The 19,792-nt window shown below is 39.5% G+C and overlaps 1 protein-coding gene across 2 annotated transcripts in view; it reads left to right on the top strand.

The window, feature by feature from the left end:
• Positions 1-19,182, top strand: part of znf276 (zinc finger protein 276) — a 37,339-nt gene extending 18,157 nt beyond the window's left edge. The window contains exons 4-11 of one of the 2 annotated variants that reach the window (XM_078544450.1): positions 151-705; positions 2,431-2,512; positions 7,594-7,677; positions 9,321-9,410; positions 10,202-10,277; positions 14,354-14,471; positions 16,510-16,609; positions 18,427-19,182. In XM_078544450.1, coding sequence (XP_078400576.1) covers positions 151-705; positions 2,431-2,512; positions 7,594-7,677; positions 9,321-9,410; positions 10,202-10,277; positions 14,354-14,471; positions 16,510-16,609; positions 18,427-18,685 — 1,364 coding nt within the window. In that variant the 3' untranslated portion in view covers positions 18,686-19,182. Of the gene's footprint in view, positions 1-150; positions 706-2,427; positions 2,513-7,593; positions 7,678-9,320; positions 9,411-10,201; positions 10,278-14,353; positions 14,472-16,509; positions 16,610-18,426 lie in introns of both variants that reach the window. The other variant, XM_078544449.1, reaches the window with a different exon arrangement.
• The last annotated feature ends 610 nt before the right edge of the window (positions 19,183-19,792 follow it).

Here is a 19,792-nt window from a genome sequence, read left to right as displayed (position 1 = left end):
TCTGCGGAGAGGAATACAGTTAACGCTTCGAGTCCGTATGACTCTTCAACAGAACTGTTAATTAAATATAATAATTAAACAATGTTATTTTGAAATCTCTTTCTAATTGCATTGTGCTGCAGATTGTTTTATCATTTCTCTTATTTTTAGATGATTTTAAACGGATGTTAAATGATGGTGCCGTAAGTGCAAGCCCACAATGTCTGCAAGTTTTGGTCACCTGGGCTCACCATCATGGCAGCAGCTGTGGGTCACCACCAAATGTACAGAGCGTCTTATCTGCAGCGTATTGTGGTGTAGTTGGAGCAGTATGGGGATGTCCAGAGGGACACAGTTACATCCTGGATGTGCATCCAAATCACAACATTGCACTGAGTGAGGGACAGTACCCACACAACAAGAATAATGACTCAAAGAAAGAGGAAATTGTGGGAAGCGCATTACCTCTCCCACCTCATAATGGAACAGGTACTGAAAATGGTGAGGGTAGTCCTATCGCTAAGCTTCAACCAGTTCCAGTGTCGCTATGGTCATCTGATTCTCAGCCATGTACACACAGTGGAGTTACTTCACAGCCAGCAGATGTGGACAACACAGAATGTCTGTTAAGCAAAGATATGTTTTTGCTGATAGATCCTGATAGTACTGAGTGCTCTTGGGGAAAAGGTCAGTCACAGGATGCCACGCGAGCATTAAATTCAAAAGGTAAGAAATGCCAAATTATGTAATTGTAATTTTGGTATTACACAATTGAAATTGGAATTTTTATAACGCAATATGGTGATCAGAAGCAAAAAGACTGAAGATCCCTGATAAAGGGAACACTTCGATGCAGACGTTGGGACTACTGCACTATTGAGATCCTGTTTTTTAGATGAGTTATTATTCTTGCTTTGTTGTAGGGAGGACAAACCAGCAGTGTTGTGAATATTCAGCTTTCTTTTTAAACTGAAAATGTTACTTCTCACTTTCAGAAAGGTGGAGATTCATTCAGAGTGCTCTACTGCAGTATAATTTAAGGCACCCCTTCTTTCAATCTGTCCGAATAAAATAAATCTGAACCATATGAAATGTCATGTTTTTTCAATACTTCATTGAAAAACTCCAATGCATGTTGCATTTAATGCATACATCTCATGTACTGTGAGCTTTGATCTTATAAGGATACTATAGTGATGAGTTTTTTTTTAATTGAAAACCACATGCTTGTGTTAGACCCTGTTTTAGGATGACTGAGTAATAATGTGATCTGGGAGTGCCAGGAACATAGGCACTAATAAAATGTTGTAAAATTGGGATTGTATGGTGCACAATACAGACCCAAATTAGTGAACCCTTAAAAGGAGAAGACTAATTTTGGAAAGTCAATATGGATTTATAAAAGGCAGGTTTTGTTTCTTTAATTAATTTCTTTGAGGAAATCAGTGTCAAGATAAAGTGAACATAGTGGATTAAAATTACATTTGAAAAGGGCAGCTAATGGCAACCCAAAACTTTCAAAGACTGTGACCCAAGAGTGTAAATGCACAAGGTTTTGTTTAAGTTGCTAAGTAGGAGGAAAAATTAAAAGTAAGTGGAGCAGTGACACAAATTTAGGAGAGGGTACATTAACCAAAAGTCTGGGAATGACATAGTGTGTAAATTTATTGAGTATAGTTGAAAGTTTCTCTCTTTGGGTGCCTCTCATGTAGTAGGTCAAATTAACTGCAACAAAGCATTGTGTTCTGTAAAGGATGATATTGCAGATGCGTTAGAATCCAGTGATCTCCCTGATTTGCAGCCTGTTGAACTTTTAACATTATTGCTGATCAAGTGTTAATCTCTAAAACGATGAGTTGCGTTTAGAAGTGAAGAGATTCTTCAAAAGTATTAAAGCTGCATTGGTAGAATATTGAGAAACGTAACCAGCTGTTTGATGAATTTTCATTTTTTTAATAGTTTGACTTTGTAATGTTCGGCCCGTCCAATCATCTAAGCCAAATGGTAGCAATGAATTATCTCAAGAATGGCTTTGCACACCATCAAATGTTGTAAGGAAGTACCTGACAGAATACATACCTGCATTTAAGGAACTAATTTCAAAGTTAATAGAGTTACCACTGTCACCAGGAATCACAGTATTATGCTACTTGTTTTAGTGAACGTTGTGGCCTAGGAAAGACAGCTGCCTACTTTAAATATTAATATGACCTTTGGCCTCAGGAAAGCTACTACGGTTTCTAAATATCACAGCAAATAGAGAAAGTATTTCTAAGTTAAGTGATTGTAATTAAAGAGGGAGAAGATGTTATCTTATTACCGGTAAATGTATGATTGTCGCTTCATAACAAAATCCATAATGGGGAAATGTTTTGTGCTGATTTAATACTGTTCCATGGTCATTTACTACCCTTTCTGTCACTGTATTTTTTTTCACCTCTCATGCAGTAGATCAAATTAACTGCAACAAAGCATCATGTTCTGTAAAGGATGATATTGCAGATGGGTTAGAATCCAGTGATCTCTCTGACAGGTAGGCCTTCATTACAGTTAGTTCTGTTAATTTTTATGGCAGATGAATGCATAATTGATATATTTCAAGCAGCCCCCAGACTTAACTTTAATTTGCTGCAGTTGGGCACTAGCCCCAGAAACATTCTGATTTAGTGTGCTGAGATTGCTAGAATTCTAGACAATTTTTGTGTAATATGATTTTCTATAAACAGGTTGTGCTTTTCAATTCATGTTTCAAAGTTTTGCATTTGAAACAGGTAGTATAAATTGCAGTACTCTGGCAATTCAAGCCTAAAAACTGGATTTGATTTAGAGCTCATAAGTTAAATGGCCTAAATGATATACCACTAGTTTTACCATAATGGAGCAAATTCCATATAATTGCTTAAAATCTGGTAGGTGCTATGATTGTGCTTAATTTTCTTATTAATTTAATTGAACTAAGGTTTAATTTCACAGAATCACACAGTGCAGAAGAGGCCCTTCGGCCCATCAAGTCTGCACCGACACGTGAGAAACACCTGACCTACCTACCTAATCCCATTTACCAGCACTTGGCCCATAGCCTTGAATGTTATGACGTGCCAAGTGCTCATCCAGGTACTTTTTGAAGGATGTGAGACAACCCGCCTCCACCACCCTCCCAGGCAGTGCATTCCAGACCATCACCACCCTCTGGGTAAAATAGTTTTTCCTCAATTCCCCCCTAAACCTCCTGCCCCTCACCTTGAATTTATGCCCCCTTGTGACTGACGCTTCAACTAAGGGGAACAGCTGCTCCCTATTCACCCTGTCCATGCCCCTCATAATCTTTTACACCGCGATCAGGTCGCCCCTCAGTCTTCTCTGCTCCAACGAAAACAACCCAAGTCTATCCAACCTCTCTTCATAACTTAAATGTTTCATCCTAGGCAACATCCTGGTGAATCTCCTCTGCACCCCCTCCAGTGCAATCACATCCTTCCTATAATGTGGCAACCAGAACTGCACACAGTACTCCAGCTGTGGCCTCACCAAGGTTCTATACAACTCCAACATGACCTCCCTACTTTTGTAATCTATGCCTCGATTGATAAAGGCAAGTGCCCTATATGCCTTTTTCACCACCCCACTAACATGCCCCTCTGCCTTCAGAGATCTATGGACACACACGCCAAGGTCCCTTTGTTCCTCAAAGCTTCCTGGTGTCATGCCATTCATTGAATACTTCCTTGTCAAATTACTCCTTCCAAAGTGTATCACCTCACACTTTTCAGGGTTAAATTCCATCTGTCACTTATCTGCCCATTTGACCATCCCATCTATATCTTCCTGTAGCCCAAGACACTCAACCTCACTGTTAACCACCCGGCCAATCTTTGTGTCATCTGCTTTCAAATGCTTTAATTTCATTTTGTCCTATTTAAAGCCCTCATCCTCTTGTCTTTTGATTTATATCGTACTGTTCCTGTTTCTCTGACTTGGAAGCCCTCAAACTGCTGCACTTTAAAACTTGAGATAAAAACAAAAAACTGCTGCGGATGCTGGAAATCCAAAACAAAAACAGAATTACCTGGAAAAACTCAGCAGGTCTGGCAGCATCGGTGGAGAAGAAAAGCGTCGACGTTTCGAGTCCTCACGACCCTTCAACAGGTCGTGAGGACTCGAAATGGCGACTCTTTTCTTCTCCACCGATGCTGCCAGACCTGCTGAGTTTTTCCAGGTAATTCTGTTTTTGTTTTGCACTTTAAAACTTGTTTGATTTTCTCTACCATCTCAATGCTTCTTATTACCATTTTATTTTGTTCATGGAATTTCAATAATTGGAGATTTCCTGTTCTGCAACCCAGTGAATTGAGCAATGATCAGAAGCTTACAAGACCATAAGACATAGGAGCAGAAATTAGGCCATTCGGCCCATCGAGTCTGCTCCGCCATTCAATCATGGCTGATAGGTTTCTCAACCCTATTCTCCCGCCTACTCCCCATAACCTTTGATCCCCTTACCAATCATGAACCTATCTATCTCGGTCTTAAATACACTCAATGACCTGGCCTCCACAACCTTCTGTGGCAATGAATTCCATAGATTCACCACTCTCTGGCTAAAGAGGTTTCTCCTCATTTCTGTTCTAAAAGGTCTTCCCTTTACTCTGAGACTGTGCCCTCGGGTCCTAGTCTCTCCTACTAATGGAAACATCTTCCCCACGTCCACTCTATCCAGGCCTTTCAGTATTCTGTAAGTTTCAATCAGATTCCCCCTCATCCTTCTAAACAGACCCAGAGTCCTCAAATGTTCCTCATATGTTAAGCCTCTCATTCCTGGGATCATTCTCGTGAACCTCCTCTGGACCCTCTCCAGGGCCAGAACATCCTTCCTGAGATACAGGGCCCAAAATTGCTCACAATATTCTAAATGTGGTCTGACCAGAGCCTTATAAAGCCTCAGCAGCACATCCCTGCTTTTATATTCTAGTCCTCTCTAAATAAATGGCAACATTGCATTTGCCTTCCTAACTACCGACTCAACCTGCAAGTTAACCTTAAGAGAATCCTGGACTAGGACTCCCAAGTCCCTTTGCAGTCCAGATTTCTGAATTCTCTCCCCATTTAGAAAATAGTCTATGCCTCTATTCTTCCTACCAAAGTGCATGACCTCACACTTCCCCACGTTGTATTCCATCTGCCACTTCTTTGCCCATTCTCCTAACCTGTCCAAATCCTTCTGCAGCCTCCCCGCCTCCTCAATACTACCTGTCCCTCCACCTATCTTTGTATCATCTGCAAACAGGATGCCCTTAGTTCCTTCATCTAGATCATTAATGTGTAAAGTGAAAAGTTGTGGTTCCAACACTGACCCCTGCGGAACTCCACTAGTCACCGGCCGCCATCCTGAGAAGAACCCCCCTTATCCCCACTCTCTGCTTCCTGCCAGACAGCCAATCTTCTATCCATGCTAGTACCTTGCCTCTAACACCATGGGCTCTTATCTTACTGAGCAGCCTCCTGTGCGGCACCTTGTCAAAGGCCTTCTGGAAGTCCAAGTAGATAACATCCATTGGCTCTCCTTTGTCTAACCTACTCGTTACCTCCTCAAAGAATTCTAACAGATTTGTCAGGCATGACCTCCCCTTGATGAAACCATGCTGACTTTGCCCTATTTTACCATGCACTTCCAAGTATTCTGAAATCTCATGCTTAATAATGGACTCTAAAATCTTACCAACGACCGAGGTCAGGCTAATCGGCCTGTAATTTCCCGTTTTTTGCCTCACTCCCTTCTAAAACAGGGGGGTTACATTAGCGATTTTCCAGTCCTCTGGGACCTCCCTGACTCGAGTGATTCCTGAAAGATCACCACTAACGCCTCCACTATCTCTTCAGCTATCTCCTTCAGAACCCTGGGGTGTAATCCATTTGGTCCAGGTGATTTATCCACCTTCAGACCTTTCAATTTTCCTAGCACTTTCTCCTTGGTAATGGCCACCATACCCACCTCTGCCCCCCGACTCTCTTGAACTTTGGGGATGTTACTCGTGTCTTCCAATGTGAAGACTGACGCAAAGTACCTATTCAGTTCCTCCGCCGTTTCTTTGTTCCCCACTACTATTTCTCCAGTATCATTTTCCAGCGGCCCAATGTCCACTTTTGCCCCTCTCTCACCCGTTATATATCAAAAAAACTCTTGCAATCTTCTTTTATATTACTGGCTAGTTTACCCTCATATTTAATCTTCTCACTCCTTATTTCTTTTTTAGTTGTCCTCTGTTGGTCTTTGTAGGCTTCCCATTCCCCTGGTTTCCCACTTCTCTTCGTCGCATTGTATGCTTTCTCTTTAGCTTTTATGCTGCCCCTGACTTCCCTTGTCAGCCATGGTTGCCTCGTCCTCCCTTTAGTATGCTTCTTCTTCCTAGGGATGAATTTTTGCTGTGTCTCCCAAATTACTCCCAGAAACTCCTGCCATTGCTGTTCCACTGTCTTTCCTGCTAGGCTCATCTTCCAGTCAATTCTGACCAGCTCCTCCCTCATGCTTCTGTAGTTGCCTTTATTCAACTGTAATACTGTTACATCTGATTCCAGCTTTTTCCTTTCACATTGCAGGATAAATTCTATCATATTATGGTCACTTCCTCCTAAGGGTTCCTTCACCTTAAGCTCCCTTATCAAATCTGCCTCATTACACATCACTAAATCTAGAATTGCCTGTTCCCTAGTGGGCTCCACCACAAGCTGCTCCAAAAAGCTATCTCGTAGACATTCCACAAATTCTTTTTCTTGGGATCCACTACCAACCTGATTTTCCCAGTCTACCTACATATTGAAATCCCCCATGATCACTGTCACCTTGCCTTTCTTACATGCCTTTTCTATCTCCTGATGTATCTTGTGCCCCACATCCTGACTACTGTTCGGAGGCCTGTACATAACTCCCATTATGGTTTTTTACCTTTGCGGTTCCTCAACTCTACCCACACAGATTCTACATCATCTGACCCTACGTCATTTCTTGCTATCGATTTAATTTCATTTCTTACTAACAAAGCAACCCCACCCCCTCTGCCAACCTGCCTATCTTTTCAATTGGATATATATCCTTGGATATTTAGCTCCCAGTCCTGATCCCCTTGCAGCCATGTCTCTGTGATGCCCACCACATCATACCTGCCAATTTCAATCTGCGCCACAAGCTCATTTACCTTATTTCGTATACTGCGTGCATTCAGATACAACACCTTCAGTCCTGTATTTCCCGTCCCCTTTCTCATTGTCGTCCCTTTATCTGATGTGCTTGAAGTTAGATTCCTAGCCCTTTCCAAACACACTGTCCTATTTTGTGTTCTGGGGACTTTAATAGCCTCTCCTGGGTTCTCCTTTCTTTTCACTTTTTTCATAATTTTCCATGAAGTTGAATCCACCCCCCTACACGCTACAAGTTCCAATGCTAAGCTGTTTAGATAGACAGGTTCTCATTTGGGCATCCAGATGAAACAGCATGTGGCAGTGAGGCCATACACTACACATTGAGGGGAATGTGACATATTGCACTGTTAGTTTTCCTGTATCCTATCAACTATACTGTTTTAATTGTGCTAATGAATCTTACTAATTCTATTTTTATAGGTATTTGTCAAGTGAAGATGATGGGGTGGAAAAAGTTAAGAATGGTTCTTCAGATGAGTCTTTTCAACCATATTGGGAGAAGAAGTGAGTCCTAACAGACATAACATGTTCCTTTTACAGGAACGAACTGGCTTTGATTTGAATATAGGGGCTCTAAGAAAGCATTTATCTATCAATTATTGTAGTTATACTTGGTTAAAACTGGTAATTTGGGCTAAAGTGTTTTTAACCTTTACAAATAATCACTTAGTATTCCAATGGTTTTGGTATTAATTTCAATCGCACCATGTGGCTAATCTTAAGAGCTGTATTTATCACTTAATTATAGAGTCCCTACTGTACATTTCTCTAATTCAGCTGACCTTGCCTTCCACAATGGTTCTGGCTCTGAGTAATTGATACAATAATTAACCTTACTGTTGATGTCACTGTTTCAATTATTGCGTTGAAAATTGAGCCTTCTGCAGGAGGGTAGGAGCACACTGAGCTCACTCATATTTAAAATGGTGACAGTTTGCTCATAATAAATATTTTATTTGGCGTTTTATTGATAGAATTAAATATTAGTGATTCTACGATGAAAAATACCAAATTAAAGAAATTAGTTTCTTCAAAAATTCAGTGGGGCTCTGCAGGGCTCCGGACTGGGTCCCATGCTTTCTGTGGTATATATTAATGATTTGGATGCAAATGTAGAGGAAATGATCAAGAAGTTTGCAAATGACACAAAAATTGGCTGCATGGTTGATAGCGAGGAGGATAGCTGAAGTACTGTAACCTGCAGGACTACAGACCAAGTGCTGGAAAGCGAGATTAGGCTGGGTGGTTCGTTTCTCAGCCGGCAAAGACCGATGGGCCAAGTGGCCTCTTTCTACGCCGTAAACTCTCCGTTATTCTAAAAATTAATTCTGTGGTTCCACATGAAACAATGCTAAAAAGTTATGTAACAGAAGTATAATGGCAGTTTCTGGATTTATTTTGCTATAACTTAGTTTGTAATTTGGTTAAGTTTTTATTAGATTGAAATTCTATCTTTGTAATTGTGTAAGAGCTTATAGTTTTTATGTCCTAATGTGTTAAAAGTGTAAGAACGTTTTAAAATTGGACAAGGTCAGTAGGCTTAACAGGACTGCATCCTTTGGACAGTGCTGGAGCAGGCAATGGATTTTCTCCCGAAGTTGACAAATGAAGCGACAAATACCATATTACATAACTGGGTCTTTATTAGAAACTGAATTTGGCAATAATATCAGTTGGTCTAAGATTCCTTAAGAATTTCCATTCCTGTTGCAGAATTTCCATTAACTTTTGCCACCCGTAGTATAAATTGAATATCATTATCAAAACAAGGAGCTGAATATTTGTGGCTGAACTTTGCTATCTTCAGAGTATAAATTGGAAGGTACAACATCACAGTCGGTTTTTGTCAACAGTTACTGACTTGATTTTCTCAAGGGCTGAAGATAACTCTGCAGTGGCTGAATTCCTTTATATTTGTGTGCAATGATTCTGATGCCACAGCTTTCAGATTCATGGTTGAAAACTTTGTTTTAAAAAAGGAATTAGACATAAAAATCAGTTTCCTCTCTGTAAATAGACAAGAAATACACAGATGACAGCCTTTATATCATCACCGTTTTGTTCAATTTTTAACCTTTTCAAACTCAGTTTGGAACAGTTAAAAAGTAATTGTTAGGTAGTTGATTTCGTTTTTCTTTTCTTTTCAGTAAAGTACCAACTAAGAAATGCGATAGTAAGGATGTGAAGAAAACACCCGGACAAAAGCGTGGACGAAAACCAAAGTCAAACTCTGAAAGGTACTAATGCTAATTCTTCTGGAGAATGAAGGTGGTTAAATGATGTTCTGTTTCAATGCAATTGTCTTTTTTTAGGCACCAAACGCAGTACAACTTGAAAGACACTTTTGTAATTTGGCTGGGGTGTGGTTGGATTAGGCTAGGAATTGATTTGCTTGAAGTAATTTATGATATTAAATAAGATTTTATTAATTCTCCGAGGCTTAGTTTATTTTAGTCTGTTACAGTACCATTAATGTAGAGTTAATAATTCTGAAAGATGCATTCAAGTTGCTCATTGTTGAGTCACTGTAAATATTTATTTATCTTCAAAGTACCTAGCTTTCTATTTTTTGGGCGTTTACCCTCTTTTGCCTCCTGTTAATAACTAAGCAGCATCATGCATTGATGAAGAAAAAAGATAAATCAAGAAAGAGGCTTTAAATATTTGCTAAACTCTAACGGGCAGCCAGTATAAACAGAAAGTTAGCTAGTAGTTTCAGGATTCTTTCAATATAATGCATGCCTCGTAACAAAAAATATCATAATGTTGCATGAAATAACGACTGAAACAAAAATACGGGAAATCCTCCAAGTCAGTTTTGACTGAGGTTGGTAATTCTTTGGAATAAAAGAGGCCTGGATGTTACTCAGTATGGCTATTGAATGCATAATGCATATAACAGCAACAACAACTAGAACACTAGTTTCATTTATATAGCACTTTTAACGTAGTAAAAGATCCCAAGGCGTTTCATGTAAGCATTATAAAACAAAATATGACCCTATAGCACACATTTGGTGTTTTTCAGAGAAGACTTTCCCACCATGTACCGCTGTCAGTACAAGGGCTGCTGTGCCATTTACAGAGGAGCTGATGGACTAAAGGTAAAATTATGCTCAAGGCAAATTGGTCAAGTGCATATTGACAAGTGCGTGTGCACAGACAGATATCGGTGGCCATCTTGCATTGGCAGGAGACACGGTCTACAGTAAATCCTCTCCCACAATAAACATTAGGATTTATTTCAAATTGACTTTATGGACAGTGGGGGAGAAAGAGTTTCCACTTTGGGCATTGTTGTACACTAGTTAGTTTCTCAGTAAGTTAAATGTTTAATATTTAAAAATTCTTAAAACATGCCTACTAGTGCCTTTGCAGCTTAAACAAAAGCTCAACTTAATTTGAAGAGCCTCCTCGTGCGGCTGCAAACAGGTGCAATTGGCAGAAACTCACAAATTCATTAATTTGATCTGAAGCATGACCAGTTTTGTGAGCAGGCCATCTTCCAGTGCAATATTTTTTTAGTCCGCATGAAAGATCACCGTAATTCAATTTGCGCTTGAAATCCCTCGGTCTTTTATGCTAGTTTGGCTGATTTTGAGCTAATTGTTGGCTATAGTGGAAAGCTTCCCCAGGTAGTGGTCAATCAGATTCAGAACCATTGTGGGTGTATTGGTGGAACTCATCTTACATTGTTACTGCAATTAAGTGGGTTTGACGACTGAGAACAGTGTAGAATGTACTTTAGACAATTCACTGTACATGTTCCTGTTGAGCCTGATGGATCACAAGAATAAAATGCAAACGGTGAGAGATCATGCTGCCCGTTCTCCACATTTCCTGAGTGTTGTGCTTTCATAGCTTCTTCTTCTGGGCCAGGAGAGACAAAATTCAGAAGGGTGTTTATCCTTGCTGACAAAAGTCTTCAAAGCAGAACTCAAAGGATCATACAGATCCTTCAAGCTTCTGTTTAATTTACATGGGATGTGCTGTGGGCAAGAATGACTAAGCATGTTGTGGCATGTAACCAAAAGATGTTGCTGCTCTAGCTTGGCTTTTATGGCCTCCTCTGGTCTTTTCCATCAATGAATTTTTAACAGAATTTGCACAGTGCAATTCGTTGTTAAGTGACAACTTATGGATGTTTTCCTGCAACATATACAAATATTAGAGTGAGGACTTTTCATATGTATATTCTTTTTAATGTTTCTACTTGCGAAACTAGAACAGCAACAACAACTCGAACACTAGTTTAATTTATATAGCACTTTTAACGTAATAAAAGGTCCCAAGGCATTTCATGAGAGCATTATAAAACAAAATATGACACCAAGTCAAATAAGGAGATAGTGGCTGGTTTGGTACATTAGCATCATTAAGCCATGCAGAATCAACACAAGTGAGTCTGTCTGCAGATGGAGGGCCAGTGTAGAGCATTGTATCAGATAAAGGAAAGGTCCCTTAATGACTTGTTGCAAACATGAATGCTTGATGTTATGGAATCTATTGCGCACCTTTGCTGGCAGCATGTCATTATCTTGTGTGGAAAATATCTTCATTCATAGAATAAACCCTACTAGTCCTATGGGTTGTACTTTCTTATTTTTTTAATGCAACAAAAATAGAGAATGAATATAAACTAATTTACTAGGGCTGTAGGCCCTTCAATCTAAAATCATAATATTTTATTTACTACTGAATTTTAAATTTGCTACTTTTAGGTCTTCTGGTCAAAGCTATATATTGGGCTGGAGAATTCTTTTCATTTACTGTATGGTATTTGGTCCATAACACCTCATTTTTCACAGGCGAAATGACAGTGACTTTCTTTTACATAGCACTTTATCATATCTCACAACATCTCAGTATTTGAAATGCAAAGATTTTTATCTGACAAACCTGGCAACCGTTGATTGGACATTAAAATCCTAAAACCAGAGATCGGATAATCATTTATTCGGTGTCAACATTGCTGTTAACAACTGCTTTAAAAATATTCTTGCACAAGGATTTATGGTGAAGGTATTAAGTTTAAAGCAGAAATGTATAACTACCACACTAATGTTACTTGATGTATAACATATGCCTGTCCTCTGAACCAAATACATTGTGGCTGCGATTAAAGATAATAGCAAAACAACATGACAAATTTAGGAAGTGAGAAGTGAAAAGTTAGAAGCTCATGAATTGCATTTATTATCGAAAGGATATTTCAACATATGAACTAGAAGCATGGGTAGGTCACTGAGACCTTCGAGCCATTCAATAAGGTCATGGCTGATCTAACTGTAAGCTTCTGCCTACCCCCAGTAACCCTTCACCCCTGGTAACCCTCCGCCCCTTGTTTATCAAGAATCTATCTACCTCTGCCTTGAAAACATTCAAAGACTTTGCTTCCACTGCCTTTTGAGGAAGGATGATCCAAAAACTCACTACCCTCAGAAAAAAGATTTCTCCTCATCTCTGTCTTAAATGGATGACTTCATATATTAAACAGTGACTCCTAGTTCTAGATTCTCCCACAAGAGGAAATATCCTTTCCACATCAACCCTGTCAAGACTCCCCAGGATCTTGTGTGCTTCAATCAAGTCACCTTTTACTCTTTTAAACTACAGTGGATATAAGCCTAGCTTGTCCAATCTTTCCTCACAGGATAACCTGCCTATTCCTGGTATTAGTTCAGTAAACCTCCTCTGAACTGCTAATGCATTTACATCCTTCCTTAAATAAGGAGACCAATACTGTACACAATATGTACAGATGTGGTCTCGCCAGTGTCCTGTACAACTGAAGCATATTCAATTCCCCTCTCAATAAATAATAACATTCTATTAGCTTTCCTAATCACTTGCTGTACCTACATACTAGGGCACCCAGATCCCTCTGAACCTCAGAGCTCTGCAATTTCTCACCATTTAGATAATATGCTTTTTTTTTCTGCCAAAATGGACAATTTCACAATTGCCCACATTTGCCAGATCTTTGCTCACACACTTAACCTATGTCCCTTTTTAGCCTCCTTGTGTCGTCTTCACAACTTACTTTCCTACCTATCTTTGTGTCATCAGCAAATTTAGCAACCATACCTTCGATCCCTTCATCCAAGTCATTTATATAAATTGTAAAAAGTTGAGGGACCAAGTCGTGTATCACTGATCCCTGTGGTACACGACTAGTTACATCCCCCAACCAGAAAAAGACCCATTTATGGCTACCCTCTGTTTCCTGTTAGCTAGCCAATCTTCGGTCCATGCCAATATGTTAACCCCTACACCATAAGTTTTTATTTTCCACAATAACCTTTGATGTGGCACCTTATAAAATGGCTTCTGGGAATCCAAGTACAGTACATCCACCTTTATCCACAGCACGTGTGACTCCTTCAAAGAACTCCAATAAATTGGTTAAACATGATTTCCCCTTCAATAAACCATGTTGACTCTGCCTGATTACCTTGAATTTTGCTAAGTGCCCTGCTAGAACATCTTTAATAATAGCTTCCAACATTTTTGCTATGACAGATGGGAAGCTAACTAGTCTGTAGTTTCCTGCTTTCTGTTTCCCTCTCCTTTTGAATAAAGGAGTTATATTTGCTATTTTTCAATCTAATAGCAGCTTCCCTGAATAAAGGAAATTTTGGAAAATTAAAACAAATGCGTCAACTATCTCACTAGCCACTTCCTTTAAGACCCTAGGATCTCGACCCAGGGATCTGTCAGCCCACAGCTCCAACAATTTGCTAAGTACCACTTCTGTGGTGATTGTAATTTTCCTGAGTTCCTCCCATCCTTCCAATTCCCGATTTACAGCTACTTCTGGGATGTTACTTGTATTCTCTGTAGTGAAGACCATTGCAAAATACCTGTTCAATTCATCTGCCACCTCCTTATTTTCCATTCTAATTCCCCAAACTCACTTTCTATAGGACCAAAGCTCATGTTATTAACTGTCTTCTTATTTAAACATCTATAGAAACTCTCACTATTTGTGTTTATATTTCCAGCTAGCTTTCTCTCATACTCTTAATTTTCCCTTCTTATTAATCTCTTTGTCAACCTTTGCTGTTCTTAATATTCTGTCCAATCTTCTGACCTGTCTTTGCGCAATTATATGGCCTATGGATGAAATATTAACCTCATTAAGACTATTTCTAACAAGTAAATTGTTTTTTTGTTTCAGAAACATGTAAAGGAACATCATGAAGAGGTGCGTGAGCGACCCTGCCCCCACCCAGGATGTAACAAAGTATTTTTGATTGATCGCTACCTGCAACGCCATGTAAAACTCATTCACACAGGTAAGTGACCTATCAGCAGTAGCATTATATAAGCTTTTCTGTTATATTGCCATCATATTTCCTCTCACATCTCAGATACTAATGTGTGATGAGCATGTTCTGCAATCTGGTGGACTGGAAACAGGTTAAAACTGGTCCATTTAAATGCCAGCTGAACGTCTGGTTGGGTCTCGTGCCAAGTTCAATAGATTACTGATGCACTGCAGTTAAAATCAAATTGTTACTATCCGTATGGTGAAGCTTATAGAGCAAAGATTCCTCAGGGGTGTTCTTGATCTACCAGCATTACTTTGGTGAAGGTTGTTGGAAATCACAGGGACATGGTTGGAAATTCCAGGCGTATATAATGTTTTATTTCTGAGTTGAACCCATCTTTTTGCGCATTTACGATACCATCATAAATGTAAGAATCTTACACCGCATATGTAGAGAGACTTAACCAATTAATACTGTAGTTTTACTTTTACCTGTCTTCTACACACAAACTTGGCAAAGTAGATAACAGGACAAGGTATAAATTAGTAAAAGGGCAAGTTCAGTATAAATATCAGCAGTTGCTCATATAGAGTGACCAATACATAAAAGGATCTTCTGAGATAAAATACTGCGGATGCTGGAAATCTGAAACAAAAACTGCTAGAAAAACTCAGCAGGTCTGACAGCATCTGTGGAGAGGAAGACAGAGTTAACGTTTTGAGTCCATATGACTCTTCATCAGAACCTCCTCTGGACTGCTAATGCATTTACATCCTTCCTTAAATAAGGAGACCAGTACTGTACACAATATTCCAGATGTGGTCTCACCAGTGTCTTGTACAACTGAAGCATATTCAATTCCCCTCTCAATAAATAATAACATTCTATTAGCTTTCCTAATCACTTGCTGTACCTAGGACACCCAGATCCCTCTGAACCTCAGAGCTCTGCAATTTCTCTCACCATTTAGATAATATGCTTTTTTTTTCTGCCAAAATGGACAATTTCACACATGCCCACATTTGCCAGATCTTTGCTCACACATTTCCCAGATCTTTGCTCACACATTTCCCTTTGTAGCCTCCTTATGTCCTCTTCACAATTTACTTTCCTATCTTTGTGTCATCAGTAAATTTAGCAACCATACCTTCGATCCCTTCATCCAAGTCATTTATATAAATTGTAAAAAGTTGAGGGACCAACACTGATCCCTGTGGTACACCACTAGTTACATCCCCCCAACCAGAAAAAGACCCTCTGTTTCCTGTTAGCTAGCCAATCTTCTGTCCATGCCAATATGTTACCCCCTACACCATAAGTTTTTATTTTCCACAATAACCTTTGATGTGGCACCTTATAAAATGACTTCTGGAAATCTAAGTACAGTACATCCACCTTTATCCACAGCACGTGTGACTCCTTCAAAGAACTCCAATAAATTGGTTAAACATGATTTCCCCTTCAATAAACCATGTTGACTCTGCCTGATTGCCTTGAATTTTGCTAAGTGCCCTGCATCAAAGGATCTTCTGAGTTGGAGTAATAGTAGCAACTCAAGTTGTCTCCACTACCCTGAGTTGGGTAGTGGAGGCAACAACTCAAATCATGAGGCAGTAGATATGTTGGGTTTCTATGGGTGATTTAATTAAATGGGCCAAATGGCCTCCTTAATCAAATCATTCATCTGTGTAGTAAAGATAGATTAAGGCCAGTCCTCAGGTAGTTAAAATATGCCACCTCACCTATTACTCCATTGTGCAATGTCTGTCCAATTTGTGAAGGAACTTGAAATGTTTACTACATTAAAGGTGTCATATGAATGCAAGTCAGTATGCATGATCTGTGATCTTAATGAATAGAATACTCCCACTTGCATCATAAAACTTTTGTGGAAATTAAAGTCAATTGATAGTGTTCCAGTGTTGTCTTAAAAATATTTGCACATTTTACATCTGCCTTTTTATTTTTGTTAAAACAAGTATACACCTGAGGACTCTGCTTATTACACCCTGGGTTGTGGTCTCAAATCTATGCTAAGAATATGTGTTTTTTCACTTTTCAGAAGAAAGAAACTACATTTGTGATGAATGTGGACAAACTTTCAAACAAAGGAAGCACCTATCAGTTCACCAAATGCGCCATTCTGGAGCAAAACCTCTACAGTAAGCATCCAATGGAATTCAGAACGTTTATAGTTTTATTTTTCCTGTTTTTCTACACAAACTAGGAAAATAATTAGATAATTGGCCATGGTAAAAACTGGTAAAGGGGTAGGTTCAGGTCTGATTTTAGTAGATGTTCTTTGCACAGAGTGATCAATACCTGAAAGAATCTTCCGAGCTGGGTAGTGGAGGCAGGATGACACTTGTTAGAGTAGGTGTAAAATGTTCATATTGCACTGATGTTTTGATGGGATTGATTTTGTAAACTTGGTAGATAACATTGCAGCAAGGAAAACATTAGGTAATGCACCACCCACTGCATTGAACAATGGTTGCGAGCCATCAGAAAGCACAAGAAAAAGAAAATTTTTGATATTTTAATCAAGAGAGAATTACAGAATCTACTTACGTTTATGGGAGACATGCTCCATTGGTAGGACCATGGATACAGTAGATATTTTACCAAAAATTTGTAGGCAATTCCCGCAATCAGTTTCTCAGTTACTGAAACTAATTTGTGCCAGGCCACAGATAATTTTGCCCTCAATCCCTTGTGATACGTGGAATATTATAGGTAGGAATTGGGGAAAGGAGGCTGAAGAGTTGATAATGATTTTGAAAGTAGAAAGGAAAAAGGTAAAGTGGAAAGATTTGGAAAAGGGGTTCCAGATAACAGTAGCAACGACAGGAGCATAGAGGATGGAGAACAATAAGTAAACCAGTTGTTTTGGAGGAGCTAAGAGTGAGCATTAATATATAAATGAAGGAACCATCCTGAGGGTGTGAAAACATTATAGAACCTGATCTCATGCTTCCAGTTCCTGTCACCATGGAACAGCTTCTACAATTGTCTGGAGGATATTGACGGGCTGGTCAAATGGGCTGATCAGTGGCAAATGGAATTTAATCCGGATAAGTGTGAGGTGATGCACTTGGGCAGGACAAACAAGGCACGGGAATACACGATGAATGGTAGGACCTTGGGAAGTACCGAGGATCAGAGGGACCTTGGTGTGCATGTCCACTGGTCCCTTAAGGTAGAGGAACAGGTAGATAAGGTGGTTAAGAAGGCATATGGGATACTTGCCTTTATTAGCCGAGGCATAGAATACAAGAGCAGGGAGATAATGCTGGAACTGTATAAAACGCTGGTTAGGCCACAGCTAGAATATTGCGTGCAGTTCTGGAATCCATATTATAGGAAGGATATGATTGCACTAGAGAGAGTGCAGAGATTTACCAGGATGACGCCTGGACTGGAGAGTTTTAGTTATGTGGAGAGATTGGTTCGACTGGGGTTATTTTCCCTGGAGTGGAGGATATTGAGGGGGAACATGACTGAGGTGTATAAAATTATGAGGGGCATAGATAGGGTAGACAGGAAGGAACTTTTCCCCTTGGTGGAGGGATCAATAACCAGGGGGCATAGATTTAAGGCAAGGGGCAGGAGGTTTAGAGGGGATGTGAGGGTGGTGGGAATCTGGAACTCACTGCCTGAAAGGGTGGTAGAGGCAGAAACCCTCATAACATTTAAGAAGTATTTGGATGTGCACTTGCGATGCCATGGCATACAAGGCTATGGGCCTAGTGCTGGAAAATGGGATTAGAATAGTTAGGTACTTGTTTGACCGGCGCAGACTCGATGGGCTGAAGGGCCTTTTTCTATGCTGTAGACCTCTATGACTAAATTATGCGGGGAGGACCAAGAATAGTAATGTAGTAACGGTTTCCAGCAGGATTGGTGACAGTAATCTAAAGAACAGCTACATTTCTTTTCAGGAGTCTAATATGGTTTCTTTTTTCCCTTCTGCCTGTAGGTGTGAAATTTGTGGTTTCCAGTGTAGACAGAGGGCATCCCTGAAATACCATATGACTAAGCACAAGGCAGAAGCTGAACTTGATTTTGCTTGTGACCAATGTGGAAAGAGGTTTGAGAAAGCCCACAATTTGAATGTTCATATGTCCATGGTTCATCCCTTGACCCAGAACACAGATAAAAGCAAACCAGCTGAGTGTGTTGAAACAGAACCAAACCAGCTAAGCACAGAAACATTCATTGAGTGGGAACCCAGTTAATGTACAGCTACGCTAGCAGAGTCAAAAGAACAAGATATACCAATTTGCACCTTTTGTCTTCAGTGGCAGCAAGCTCTTCATCTGAACAGAGAATTTATGAATCAGTGCAACTTTTTGCTGGTTTGGCAAAAAGCAAATAAAGGCTTAATCACAAAAATATTAGAGATACTTCTTGGTTACACAGCTTTCCTTTTAAGTATGAAGCTTTGTTACACATACCTATTCGTTCTGAAAAAAGTGCCAAAAACATTTCAAGATTGCATAACACATTGTATGTTGATAATTAGTCTTGTGTAGCCGGTAAGCACTGTTAAACAGACAAGAACTATGATGATTGAATGGGATGAATGAAAACATTGTTGGTATCGGTGATATAGATTTACAGTGATACAGCTTTAAATGCTTAATGAGAGTAATGAGGTGGTTTGGCTGATTGCTTCTGATGGCCCTTTAATGAATGCAATTTAAGTTTGAATAAAGACTATTTTCTTAGGTTATTGAGTATTGGGGTTCTTATGTTTTACAAAGCGGGTGGAAGCTCTCAAATACACTGAACAATAATTAGTGAATTGAAAAGGGAGGAGAAAATATCAACAAGAATCATACCAGTATCTGTTTTTGAATGTGGACTCTTGTATCCAAAACTGCAAACCACAGGTGATTCTAAACTCTCTCCAAATATACAGTTATGTTTTCAATTCTTAGTTAGTTACTGGCCATTCAGGCTTGGACCATTTAGTTATTGTGGTGGTTGGGCTGGTTGGTTGTTTCTCCTCCTTCCCCTGAAAACTGAGCAGGGAAATTCCTGTGAGACTGAATTTTATAACTTCAATGAGGGCAAGTGGAAGAAACAATGTAATTGAATGTAGCTGAAACTGTTTTGTCGGTACAGTTCTGTAAAGTAACTGATCCAAATTGCAAACAATCTGAACAGTGCAGGAATTCCCATCTCTCCTACAAGAAACTCCCTCCTTCCTCCTCTCAATTTTCAGTGGTAAATGAGAGCTTAAGGAGCACTTAATAGAATATGTATCGAGTATTTTTTTCATGAATCTTAAAATACAGCCTTCATACAACCATTTCACATTTGCAGAAAACTTTCCAATT

Source organism: Cetorhinus maximus, chromosome 6, assembly GCF_964194155.1.
Source record: "Cetorhinus maximus chromosome 6, sCetMax3.hap1.1, whole genome shotgun sequence".
Lineage (NCBI taxonomy): Eukaryota > Metazoa > Chordata > Chondrichthyes > Lamniformes > Cetorhinidae > Cetorhinus > Cetorhinus maximus.
This window is presented reverse-complemented; position numbering and strand designations above follow the sequence as displayed.